The following is a 14,044-nucleotide window of genomic DNA, read 5'->3' as shown; positions in this document are numbered from 1 at the left end:
AATGCAAATAGAAAACATTTATGTAGGAAAATACTTCTCAAAAATGACAAATTACCGCAAATACAAGAATAACGCAACTTCAAAACTATGTAATTCTGAATTCAAATAGGAAACATTTATGTAGGAAAATACTTCTCAAAAATGACAAATTAATGCAGATACAAGAATAACGCAACTTCAAAACTATGTAATTCTGTAATTGTGACTAGGGATAAGCGGATAGATCCGTCCAGACCCGTTATCCGAGCGGATAACGGGCTGTACGGATACGGATAATCCCGATATCTGTCGGATATATCCGTGCCTTCCGATAATGCATGTTTCATGCATCATCGGAAGGCATGGATGGTGCGAGTGTGCAGGGCAGACAGGTATAAAGCTAAATTGCTACTTACCGGAGGTTTCCCAGGTCTCGTCGTCCGCGTTCTCCTTCCGGGTCACATGACTGCATACGTCACCACGCAAGTGACGCATGCGTAAGTCATGTGACACAACTCGTGTCACATGACTTATGCTGTCACTTTCGTGGTGACGTATGCAGTCATGTGACCTGGAAGAAGGAGGATGGGGCCGTCTGACGAGACCTGGGAAGCCTCTGGTATCCTCCGGTAAGTAGTGATCTTTAAGTGAAGCCATCTTCTTTTTTTATAATAATCACAATGATCGACTTAGGGTCCATTTTTGAACGGTCGACGTCTGGAATTCTGATTCTGATGTTCTGTCCAATGTTAGGTTCGGGTAATTTTTGACTGGAACATTTCAACATTTTCTTGGCCTGTGTTTCAAGTCCTTCTCTTGCAGCTTTTCGAACTCATCTGACCGCACCAATTCTTCTATTGATTGTATGCGAAATCAAAACGTCAGGTTGCTGATCATCATGAAGTTCTCCATCTTTCTTAGAAGGCTTTGACACTTTTTTCTTTTAGGTCTTCATTATTCTTGGATGGCAAAATTGGTGGAGTTTCATATGCTGTTAAGGTGTGCGGACAGTTGGATAAGTCCAAAGCTTCTCCTTCCGTTGTGAACAGCTGATGACTGTTGGATTCATCCGAAGCTTCTGCTGCTGTCGGTGCTGACGTGTGATGAAAGTTAGATTCATCTGACCCTTCGGCTTCTGTTGGTGATGTCGGATCACTAGGTTCCTCTTGCAAACCAACAAACATTTTTTCAAGATCTTCTTCTGAAGAGAGATTTCTGATCCCATCACTAGGAATTTTGGAGGTAGCTAGACCCATCTGCATTGGTACTCCGAACATAGCTTCATAGGGCGAGCATTTTATTCCCTCATGGTATGCTCTATTTTTCATTGCTTGTACAAAGCGAAGGCCCTCAGACCACTTGGGTGTCTTATTTGTTTCCATCCACGTTGACAACATGTTTTCAATGTCTTGATTTGCTCTTTCCACGGAGCCTTGGGACTGGCTGTGTCTTGGTTTACCATGCACTATTTTCATATCAGGCCACATCGCGCACAAACTCAGTATGACCTTGTTACAAAATTCCCTCCCATTATCAGAATGCAGAATACACGGGCACCAAAAGTGGAAAAAATGTCAAGGAGGTGGTACGCAACCTCTTCTGCTCTTTTAGTGCATAAAGCACGTAGAAGAACAAATTTAGTGACGTGGTCTTGATAGACGAATATGAACTTGAAATCATTATCACAATTGGATTGCATGTCAATGAGATCGACTTGAGCACGAGAATTCATTTCACTGTGTAGGATGGGTTTCACAACAAGGCCTTTTTTGGTAATCTTCTGTTTTTTCTGGCATGGCTGGCAGAGTCGCAGATAAATAACTATTGACTCCGTTGTGACATTTTTGAACTTACGGTTCACCTCCTTTAGGATCCTGGTCCGCCCTCCGTGGCCGGTACTGATGTGCGCATTATGAATGACACTAAAGAGTTCTGCACACCGAACGTAATGCAACACGTTGTCTTTTTCACACGAGATTGGTGCAATTAACTTTTCATCACTTCCGTGATGTCGTACCTCTTCAAACGCCTGTAGTGAATACTCTGTTTAGGTACCGCCACCTTAGCCTCCTTCACTTCTTTCAATAAATTCTCGTATTTATCATCCGTGAGATAAAAATTATTATCTCGCTTTTTCTCCACCACTTCATTCAAGAGCTCCGAAAAACGATCTTTCATTTCCTCACTCATGATCTGACAATCAGCTAGTGCCTGTGCAGCTTTGACAGGCAGTCGGCTATGCAACTTTGAGCAGTATGTGCAGCTTGCAAAACATTCAGGCAGTCGTCCAGCATGAGGACACAAACAGGAAGTACGCCCATTTACCCACACTGCTTGGCAAGAATCCCATGTTCTTTTGTAATAGGATTACTCAGCATTGTGTGAAAGACTGTACAACAGCACCATCTACTGGTCTAACACTGCCATTGATGAGTTAGTGATTTTCTTCAGGCAGTGATTGGGCAGCAATCTAAGAAGAGAACCCCAGGAAACTAGGACTTGAGGCAGGAGCTATTTTAGGGAGAGTGAGAGGACTGGTGCTGTGCTGACTAGACTGAGCCCAGACAGGGCTGTTGCGCTGTTTCCTTCCAGCCTTTTCTCGGAATGCGCTGTCTTCCGATTCCCCTGATCAGAGACTACGGTGCTCGGGTGGAACAGACCGTTCATGGCACCCAGCAACTTCGGCTCAGAGCTTATCTGCATATCTTCTGGTTCTACCACATTGGCGCGGCAACGGTAAATCGTGTGAGCGGTGTTAGCGTCCACCTTGCAAGGGGCCCTTGGAAAGACTTTGAACTCTGCGCTCTACAGGAAGCTAAGTACAGGACAATTTATACACTACTACACCGGCAGCGTGTGTACTTCTTGTAACTTTTTGTGAGAGGGTGCTGCGGAACACTGATACCCTAAGATTCATTTATTACACCCTTCTCAGCTACATTTACCAAGAAGCCGTGGTAAATGTGCACATTTACCAACTGCGCTTACACCGTTCTCAGCTACATTTACCAAGAAGCCGTGGTAAATGTGCACATTTACCAACTGCGCTTGGTTAAAGTCAGATGTTCCATTTTCACACCTGATATTTCTGACTTTTACCACGCTCGACAGTAAATGTTAACATTTACCAAGACTTCACAGGTAAAAGTCAAATTTTACTTTTCATTTTGAGCTTTTACCGACGGCCTCGGTAAATGTCCAGATTGACCGGTAAATCCTAGGTTTTACTGGCCTTCTGACTTTTACAGTAACATATATATATGTATGTATTTTTTTTTCCTGACATCTGTAGCTTCATTAGGTTATAAGTCATTCTTTTTAACTATTATAGGGAGGGTTAAAGAAAAAACAGCAGTTTCACCTTTGTTCTTTGAAATGCAGAATATTGACTCGCTCACACTTGCGAATAAAAATGGACAAGTGTAATTCAATAAAAAATCAGATTGCACTCAGATCAATGTTATTCAGTGAGGCAGTGCAGATGAGGGTATTTTTTCTCAGCTGTATTCAGCATGAGAAAACAATCGCCGCATGCTATGATTTAACTCTGACATCAGTACAGTCCGAGACGGATCATCAGTAAAGCTGTAAAGAAATAAGACACTGTGGAACCAGAACACCATGGAGGCGTAGCAGAGGGGCAGAATTCGACAATGTTCAGTGTTTTCAGGGAAACTAGCTCAGAAGAAAAACAGCGCGTGTGCAAGTTCTGGAGGTGATTCTGACTCAGAGGAGAGAGACAGGAGGAACAACAGCACCGTCCGGAGCTCCTGTCAGGAAGAAAGGTGCCGCGTATCCACCCAGCCCAGACATCGACGGTAGAGGGAAAGACAGTAGTCAGAAGGGGACCAGCAGACACCAGAGTAGCATCGCAAAAGTGGATAGAGATTTACGGGGGAAATGGGCAGCGGGTTATGATAGGAATAGAGTATTGCCAAGGCTTTAAAAGACTGCCCCTTGCCACATATAGTTAATGATCTAGTTCCCCTTCCCTCCAGTAGATCATTTTAAACTACGTGCCCCTGAATTCTAGTGTATTCTGATATTTTATTCTGTTATGTGATTTCCTGCTTATTTTACTCTCAAACATTGTAAATAAATTGTTATCATATAATACGTGTTTTACAACTAATATTAGTTGTTAAATATAAGAAAAATACTTTTGTTCCGCCTGTGTGTCCGCTGTTGCATTCTGGTACCTGCTTATACAGCATCCAATTTTTATGGATACATTATAATTCTGTAGCATTGGAAACTGTCAACGGTCTTGTAAAAGATTAAGAGCTGCTGAGTAAAAAAACGGATTGTACATGGATGACAAGGGAGAAAAAAGTCATCCCACTCTCCTGTATGAGAATAGAACTGACTTTTTTATACGCAATTGTGAGCATACTCTAAATAACATATTTATTTTATGTGTTATTACATGTGTGACAGTTGCAAAAATATATTTTAAGGGGTTATTCCTAACATTGAAAGTTTTCACCTATGTACCCAGCACTTCATTCATTCTCTATGGGACTTCCAAAGGGTATGTTTAAAACTTACTGGTGGACACAGACAAAAGTGGGCCCCTGTGCAAGATCAATATATGGGCCCTTTGCAGTTCAATAGTTCATCATAAAGAACAATTCCACTTGCTTGGGAGTTCAGCTGTGACCATGTAAATTAAATCGGGAATCCGATAGAGAGTAGAAACAAAATCTGTACAATAGGCTGCAAGGTGATAATTACACCCCCTGTCTTCAAAAAGCAACATTTTGGCCAATGATGGTAGACAACAGAAACAGTGGAGAGGCCGTGGCAGGGCCCAAGACCCTACCCACAGTCCCACCCCATAGTGCCGTTCCATTGCATGAAGCTATAAGAAAACATCAAATCCCAAATACACAAAATCCACAAAAAGGATTTCTTCACCACAGATATTGTTTTAATCAGTATCACAGTGCCAATATGGCTATGTGTGTACTTTGCTTAGAAAAATCCTGCTGACAAGTTCCACTTAAATAGAAAAGAGAATAGCTAACTGAATTCATTGATTATGCAAGCAGACTAATTATATAAATTCCACCTACCCAAATTATTCTGGAATCCTTGCAGTTCCTGTAACACTGTTTCAGTCCGTGCGCGATTTGTAACACAACAATCCAGATATTTTTTTACAATATCCCACAAATCAGGAGGGATTGAGATTGGTCTGCTTGCAGTGTGTTGGGATGTAATCTGTGATTATAAAAATTCAGATTTATGTTAACTCACTGTAAATCACTATGACTCAACAACATAAAAAATATTCTGGATTAAATATGCTGAAAATATTAAAAAAAAATAATAAAAATTACACCGGTCAACACAAAAAAATCACCAGCAAAGGTAATATGTCTGTTTTATGGAGTTTGATGTGCTGATTCCAAAAATATGCTTAGTTTTGCTATATCACATAAAGTTTCTGATACAGAAGCATTTTTGTTATTACGTTATTTCTACATTTCCAATGTATGTGTTTTTTCTGTTCCCATTCCTTTGCTTGTCGTACTTAATTGTGAATTTTCTTACAGGGACATCAGTAAAGTTTTTAGTGAGTTTTATGGGAAGGAGTATTGACAGTGCAGTCAGCCAATGACTGCTTCTCGGAAAGTCACATGTTATGGGGAGGAGCTAACTGTTATGAGGTGGTAAGATTTGAGTCAGTCATAAAAGGATAGTGATGGCAGCATGGACTGGTATGTGAGACTGTGACAGGAGACCGGCCTCTACAGGCCTCTTACACTGAGGTGTAACTGAGTGAGGGTCTCCACAGAGAGAGAACCTGAAAGCAGCCAATATCACACTGAGAAACTGCCTGTCTGCAAGTGTTCATCTTTAAGGAATAGACTGACCCGTTTACCTCACACCTGTATATAGTTATCTACCAGATTACCTCCAGTAAAATAAGTTTTAAATACAAGCTGCCTCTGTCATCTCTGGGGAAATATCTACATACCGGCTCATGCCATTTTTTTTCAGTTTGTCACCAACATTGAACTGAACTTACTCTTCTGTTTGATCTGATTTAAAGGAGAAAAATGCCCCGACAGTGTATCAATCATCCAGACAGATTCTGCTATGTGTGTGGTTCTTTTACACCAAAAGGCAAAGTACGTTCAATCACTCATGATATTAAAATGATGTACCAGATGTACTTTAACTGTCCACTTGGTGATCAAGACAAAAGCTGGGCCCCTCGTGTGATATGCTCAAGTTGTTCAAATGGTCTACGTGACTGGTTGAATAAGAGGAAAGTGGCTATGCCATTTGCTGTTCCCATGATTCGGAGAGAACCCAAAAATCATAGTGGTGACTGCTACTTTTGTTTTGTCAAACTGAAGGGCTTTTCTACAAAGAACAAACATAAGGTTAATTACCATGAACTTGAATATGCAATTAGGCCAGTTCCACATGATGATACCTTGTCAGTTCCTGTACCACCGTTGTCTGGATTAGATGAAATTGAAGTAGAATATGGAGCTGAAGCTATTAGCATAGGCATGGAGACCTCAAGCCAAGATGAGTATGTACCTGATGGAGCAGCCGAGCAGCCAGAACGCTTTACTCAACATGAATTAAATGACCTCATCAGAGACCTGTCATTGTCAAAAGATAAAACTGAACTTCTTGCATCTAGGTTGAAACAGAAGAATCTTCTTCATGATGATGTCAAAGTGTGTTATTACCGAAACAGAAATAACAGTGTAACACAATTTTTCACAGTTGATGGACCAGTGGTTTACTGTAACAATGTGAATGGCCTCTTGAAGAACTGAATCAAAAGTATTTTGGTGCAGATTGGCGATTGTTTATTGACCCATCCCAGAGAAGTTTGAAAGCAGTATTGCTTCACAATGGAAATCACTCCCTATTGCTCACTCATGTCATCTAAAGGAAAGTTATGAAAATCTGTCAGTTGTTTTGGATGCTATACAATATAAGCATCATCAATGGAATATCAGTGGAGATTTGAAAGTGATTAGTCTGCTAATGGGAATGCAAGGAGGTTTTACCAAATATTGTTGCTTCTTGTGTTTATGGGACAGTAGAAATATAGTAGAGCATTATGTTCGACGTGATTGGGGACATAGAGACATCTATGCTCCAGGTAGACACAATGTGCATCATAATCCTTTAGTTGCTCCAACAAAAATCTTTCTTCCTCCACTACATATAAAGTTGGGATTGATTAAAAACGTTGTGAAAGCCATGACATTCACAAGGGTTCCAGTACATTTCACAGAAATTCTCCAGCATTTCACCAGCAAAACTGAAGGAAGGGGTATTTGTTGGTCCTCACATCAGAGAGTTTATGAGAGATGATGTGTTTGAATGAACTCTAAATGATAAGGAATTTAAAGCTTGGAAAAGCTTCAAGTGGATCTGTGAAAACTTCTTAGGAAAAAATAAATCTCCAGAATATGTTGAAGGTGTTGAGGAACTGCTAAAATGCATACCATTGTCTTGGATGTCGCATGTCTCTGAAAATGCACTTTTTGCATTCACATTTAGATTTCTTCCCTCCAAATCTTGGGGATGCAAGCAATGAACAAGGCAACCAGTTTCACCAGGACATTAAAGTAATGGAACTCTGCTACCAGGATTTTTGGAATGACTCAATGATGATAGATTACTGTTGGATGTTATATAGGGTCAACCCTGAAAAATCTTATCAACGACAGTCTAATGTCAAGCACATTTAATTTTTGTTCATATTTTGGTTTCTATTTTGCATGTGAAATTATTTTGGTTCAATAAAAAGTGTTTTGTAAGGTTAAGCATTTTTTTCTGATATGTAGATTACTGTTTTCTTAATGTCACCAGTATATTTCCTATACCTTATAATAATGATGCTGCTTCGTGGAAACTATACCTGCTACAGAAAAACTATATACATTTTTGAGATCAGAACAAAAAATTGATTCAGAAAACTACAAGGTCAACTGAGATGATTACAAAAAATATTTTTGTAGTCTTGTGGACCTGTGTTATCACTACATATAGTCACCATTTGATATAAAAATATGTGTCTGTACTGCTTTGCAGGGTGAAGTAAACATATTTCACCATGGGCTCCAATTCAGTGAATATTTGAACCTTGCCCCATTTTGCATTATAACTTAAAGAGGTTGTGCACTACTTATTGAAGACCTATCCTTTGAATAGGTCTTCAATCTGCGACACTTGGCACCCCCACCGATCAGCTGTTCCCAGTGTCGGTGGTGGCCAGAACTGGTCAGTTTTGGAGCTGCACAGCTCCGTTGATGGAATAGTCCCTGTGGCAGGGTACTGCACATCCACCCCCTATTGATTTGAATGGGGAGCAAATGTGCAGTACCTGGCCGTGGCCACTATACAGTTGACAGAACTGCACTGTACAGCTCCGTAACAACCGTTCTGGCCGCTGCCGACACCGGGAACAGCTGAACGGTTGGGGTGCTTAGTGTCACACCCCCACCGATCAGAGATTGATGACCAACCCTAAGGATAGGTCATGAATGTTAAAGTAGTGGACAACCTCTTTAATTCTGTATTTTATGACATGTACAACACTTTACATATATAAAGATAATAAACAGTATTTACTATATTGGCTTATTGCTGGTTCTAATTAGTTAACTGCATCTTTCTCATCTCAAAGTTTAGATTTTTTTAAATATCTTAATTAATGAATTCTTTAGTGAGAATAAAATTGTGTGGTATGTAGTGATAGAGCAATTACATCTTTATCACATATCAAAAGACAATGTATTGCCTAGTCGTCCACCATGTGAAATGAATATTCTAAAATGTACCTCTTTTATAAAAGCAAAAACATTGAGATGCGCCAGCTCTTCAAATGGTTGTCTCCCATATAAAAGGATTGAATAGAAAGTCGCAGCAAGCATCCATACTTCGCTATATTCGGAAAACGTTTTGTTGGATAGGCTTTCAGGCGAACTAAAATAAGCTGGAATATTCTCCTTACTGTCACCTTGAAGAGAGCAAAATATTATATTTCCTATGTTACTGTTTTTCAAATGTATCAATTTATGGTATATTTATTAAAGGGGTTGTCCACTACTTTTTATCAATATCTGATCAATGGGGGTGCATGACTAGGCAACCAGTGCGCACACCCTTGATATTGATGGCCTATCCTATAGATAGGCCATCAATAAAAAAGTAATGGCCAACCTCTTAAATTTCATAAGTGCTGTAATAAAAAAATAGTTCTGAATATGTGAATAATGGTCAATTTCCTAAAGTAAGTATTGCCTGTTTCCAGGGGTAATGTTTCCCCTTGTGGAGAGCACCTAGTCAGCATAGGGAAACTTATAGGCCATGCAATGTTCCTCTGTAAATTCAACTATGCAAATACAGTCTTCAGAGAGGAAGAGGACAGGAATTCTAGTGCCAACTGTTGGAAGCAACAATCCTAAAAGTCTGCGAGTATGTATCAAGAAGTGATATATCACTCTCGTATATCAACTCTTTCAAGTGCCTTGCCACATGACTTAGGATAAGAAGCCAAACCAGAAACTGTATTTGCAAACAAGTGTTTTGGGATGTTTGCCCCTCATCAGTGCAAAGCAGGAGAACTGATTTGACTTTTGCATCTTATCATAAGTCAGGTGGCAAGGCCCTTTAAAAGGTCGATATTGACTTTTATGATTGCTTCTTCCAATAGGGGTCACTAGAGGTCCAGTTCTCTTCCTCTCTGAAAAGGCAATTTGCATATTTGACTGTTCCCAGTGATTCAAGTAATGAAGTAAGATAAGTTATTATCTTTGAATGGAGAAAAAAATGAGACGTGGATGTATGTTTCTTAAATTAATTGCCATTGCCTGGAACTGTGGTGCCCTGGTACACACTGCCAGCAAACTTCTCCAAACTTTAATTACCTCTGCACATTTCTTTTCTGCTTGTCACTTTTCTGCACCTCAACACCAATTCAGCTACAATATGGGCATAACATTAGAGAGGCTGTCCACCTTTAGGGACATTGTTTTTACTTAAAAGGGTTGTCCACTACTATTCAAAATAGCCCAATGTATTTTTATAATGAAAAGAAGCTTCTTTCTAATTACCTCCCGCTGCTGTTTCTGCCTATGAGTGGCGCTATCCTTGGCCTCTCACAGGCATCACGTGACCACGCGCTGACGTCACGTCAAGTGATGTGTGACTCAGTGCTGGGGTCCCCGTGGTGGCTGCTGGGTTGTGGGCAGGGTTACCCCGTGCGTCACACCCAGCATCCACGCGCACTTTCCCAATGAATGGGGAGAGGGAGAGCGCGCGGTGTGATGCCGGGTGTGACGCGCGTGGATAACCCCGCCCGCAACCCAGCAGCCACCATGGAACGCAGAAGAGGGACTCCCAGCTGCATCCGGAATCATGACGTGACATCAGCGGATGTCAGAGCCGGCTGCAGCCGGGGGTCACGTGATGCCTGTGAGTGGTCAGTGATAGAGCCGCTCACAGGCTGAAACAGCAGCGGGAGGTAATTAGAAAGAAGCCTCTATTCAGCATGAAAACACATTGGGCTATTTTGAATAGGAGTGGACAACCCCTTTAACTACAGTTACTTGGAGTTAAAAATAATTTTTGCAAACGTGCTCCATTAAATATTTTCCACTCTGTGGCTTGGCTTACACTGTTTACTTCTGGTTGCAGAATGAATTAACTCAGAATTCTCCAGTGACAACTCTATAAATGAAAGTACTACTGGAGGCAGTCTAGATAGGTTTTAATTTACCAAATATTTTGATATTATGGGGATTTTGCCATTTACTATTACCAGCTGGCTGTTTATTTATTTGTTTGCTTATTTGAATAAAAACCTATGTTTTCACGCATGAAACAACACACTTCTCTTTAGATATTGTATACTTTTCGACATTTTTTCACATCATACCCACAAAATGCATTTTATTGTGATTTTATGAGATATTTCAATTCAAAGTAGCAAGTATTTGTGAAGCGTAAAGGAAATGATACATGGTTTTCTAAAAATACAAATCTGAAAATTGCACCCTGCATTTGTTTTTATCCCCGTGTAGTCTGATACCCCTAAATAAAATTCTTAGCGACCAATTGTCTCTAGAATGCACATAATTAGTAAATCGAGTCCACCTGTATATAATTTATTCTCAGTAGCACTACAGCTGTTCTGTGATGGCCTCAGAGGTTTGTTTGAGAATATTAGGGATCAAACAGCATCATGTAAACCAAGGAACACACCAGACAGATGAAGAATAAAGTTGTGGAGCAGAATAAAGCAGGGTTAGGTTATGAGAAAAATAGCTCCAAGCTCTGAACATTTCATGGAGCACTGTTCAGTCTATCATCCTAAAATGGAAGGAGTATGATGCAACTGCAAACCTACCAAGACATGACCGTCCACCTAAACTGATATCCCAAGCAAGTAGCGCACTAATTAGAGAAGAAGCCAAGAGGCCCAAGGTCACATTGTAGGAGCTGCAGAGATGATCAGGTGGAATAATCTGTCCATAGTACAATTATTAGTTATATACTCTACAAATCTGGCCCTTATGTAAGAGTGGCAAGAAGAACGACAGTTTTGAAAGCAAGCCATAAGAAGTCCCATTAGCAATTTGAAAAAAAGCTATGTAGAGGACACAGCTACCATGTGGAAGAAGGTGTTCTGGTCAGATGGGAGGTACCATAGTAGAATTTTTTTAGCTAATTGTTGTAAATACTGTTTATCCGAGTCACCAGCCTCAGAAATCGCAGGTTAACAGCAGCTCAGATTGGAGACCAGGTCAATGCCACACAGAGTTCTGGCAGCAGACAAATCTCTTCAACAACTGTTAAGAGGAGACTTTGTGCAGCAGGCCTTCATGGTAAAATAGCTGTTAGGAAACCACTGCTAAGGACAGGCAACAAGCAGAAGAGACTTGTTTGGGCTAAAGAACACAAGGAATGGACATTAGACCAGTGGAAATCTGTGCTTTGGTCTGATGAGTCCAAATTTGAGATCTTTGGTTCCAACCACCGTGTCTTTGTGCGACGCAGAAAAGGTGAACGGATGGACTCTACATGCCTGGTTCCCACCGTGAAGCATAGAGGAGGAGGTGTGATGGTGTGGGGGTGCTTTGCTGGTGACACTGTTGGGGATTTATTCAAAATTGAAGGCATACTGAACCAGCATGGCTACCACAGCATCTTGCAGCGGCATGCTATTCCATCCGGTTTGCGTTTAGTTGGACCATCATTTATTGACAATGACCCTAAACACACCTCCAGGCTGTGTAAGGGCTATTTGACCAAGAAGGAGAGTGATGGGGTGACCTGGCCTCCACAATCACCAGACCTGAACCCAATCGAGATGGTTTGGGGTGAGCTGGACCGCAGAGTGAAGGTAAAAGGGCCAACAAGTGCTAAGCATCTCTGGGAACGCCTTCAAGATTGTTGGAAGACCATTTCCGGTGACTACCTCTTGAAGCTCATCAAGAGAATGCCAAAAGTGTGCAAAGCAGTCATCAAAGCAAAAGGTGGCTACTTTGAAGAACCTAGAATATAAGATATATTTTCAGTTGTTTCACACTTTTTTGTTAAGTATATAATTCCACATGTGTTAATTCATAGTTTTGATGCCTTCAGTGTGAATGTACAATTTTCAAAGTCATGAAAATACAGAAAAATCTTTAAATGAGGTGTGTCCAAACTTTTGGTCTGTACTGTATATGCAAGCTTTCAGAGCGCAGAGGCTCCTTCTTCATGCAATATTGCAAATGAATTGATAAGACAAAAGGCACAACATTTAAGAAATGTTACCTGCAAAGTGCCTCTTCAGAGAAAAAGAGGACTTGTACTCTATAGCGCCACCTATTGTAGCAATCCTACAAGTCACAATCAACCCTTTAACGAGTCGTGCAATATGACTTAGGATAAAAGCCAAATCAGAATCTCAATTTGCAGACACGGTGTTTCGGGCTGTTGGCCCTCGTCAGTGCAAAGTATGAGATCTGATTTGGCTAGGTGAGAGGCTCTGGACTGAGGTCTAAGGGGTACCGTTTCTCCTTATAGAGAGTGACACACCAGCTCTGGCACATCAAGATAAGGAGGCTTATTCACCATGCAATGCTCCTCTGGGAAATTTAATATGCAAATTGCCTCTTCAGAGAAAAAGAGGACTTGTACTCTATAGAGCTACCTATTGGAAGTAGCAATCCTGCAAGTCACAATCAACCCTTTAACGAGTCGTGCAATATGACTTAGGATAAAAGCCAAATGTTACAGCAAAACATTTGTTCATGAGGTGTAATGGGTGATGCGTCCTAATAATAAGTCAAAGAGATCAAATTTAAAGTTTTTAGTTGCAAATAGAAAGTCTGTGGGAATGTTTAATCATCTGGAGATCATCTGGTGGAGGTGTGAATTGAATCCATGTAGTGAGTCATAAATCTAGGTGTTAGATTGAGTCCTGTTGTCAAGGAATTGAACATCCTTATCAATTTGAATTCCCAGATTCTTCTCTCCCTGTCATCCTTGAAATGACCTTTTAGTATTAAAACTGTTAGATCTGTCATGCAGTGTCCCGGGCCAGAGAAATGTTTTCCCACAGGCGTATCCAGTTCCTTCTTAATTGTGTGTCTGTGTAAATTCATTCTTGTTTGCAGTTTTTGCATAGTTTCTCCAATATAAACTCCTTCCGGGCACTTTGTACATTGTATCATGTACACCACATTGGAGGATGTACATGAAAAGACATGATTTTGTAGTCCTGACTTGTGTTTGGTATTTGATACATGGATTCAATTCACACCTCCACCAGACAGTCTCCAGATGATTAAAAATTCCCACAGACTTTCTATTTGCAACTAAAAACCTTAAATTTGATCTCTTTGACTTATCCTTAGGTGGCATCACCCGTTACACCTCATCAACAAATGTCTTGCTGTAACTTCTCTTAAATGTTTTGCCTTTTGTCTTATCAATTCATTTCTAATGTTGCCTGAAGAAGGAGCCTCTGCGCTCTGAAAGCTTGCATATATATATATTTTTTCTGGTTAGCAAATAAAAGTATCACTCCGAG

General features: G+C 40.6%; 1 protein-coding gene across 1 annotated transcript in view; it reads right to left on the bottom strand.

Annotated features, from left to right (window-relative positions):
• Positions 1–14,044, bottom strand: part of LOC141271314 (uncharacterized) — a 147,225-nt gene that overhangs the window by 47,143 nt on the left and 86,038 nt on the right. Inside the window, exons 10-11 of the mRNA XM_073681427.1 lie at positions 8,802–8,980; positions 5,055–5,202 (exon numbers count right to left, since the gene is read on the bottom strand). Of these exons, the coding sequence (XP_073537528.1) occupies positions 5,055–5,202; positions 8,802–8,980 (327 nt within the window). The remainder of the gene's footprint in view (positions 1–5,054; positions 5,203–8,801; positions 8,981–14,044) is intronic.

Source organism: Phyllobates terribilis, unplaced genomic scaffold (assembly GCF_046119375.1).
Source record: "Phyllobates terribilis strain yellow unplaced genomic scaffold, ASM4611937v1 Scaffold_5__5_contigs__length_657084704, whole genome shotgun sequence".
Lineage (NCBI taxonomy): Eukaryota > Metazoa > Chordata > Amphibia > Anura > Dendrobatidae > Phyllobates > Phyllobates terribilis.
This window is presented reverse-complemented; position numbering and strand designations above follow the sequence as displayed.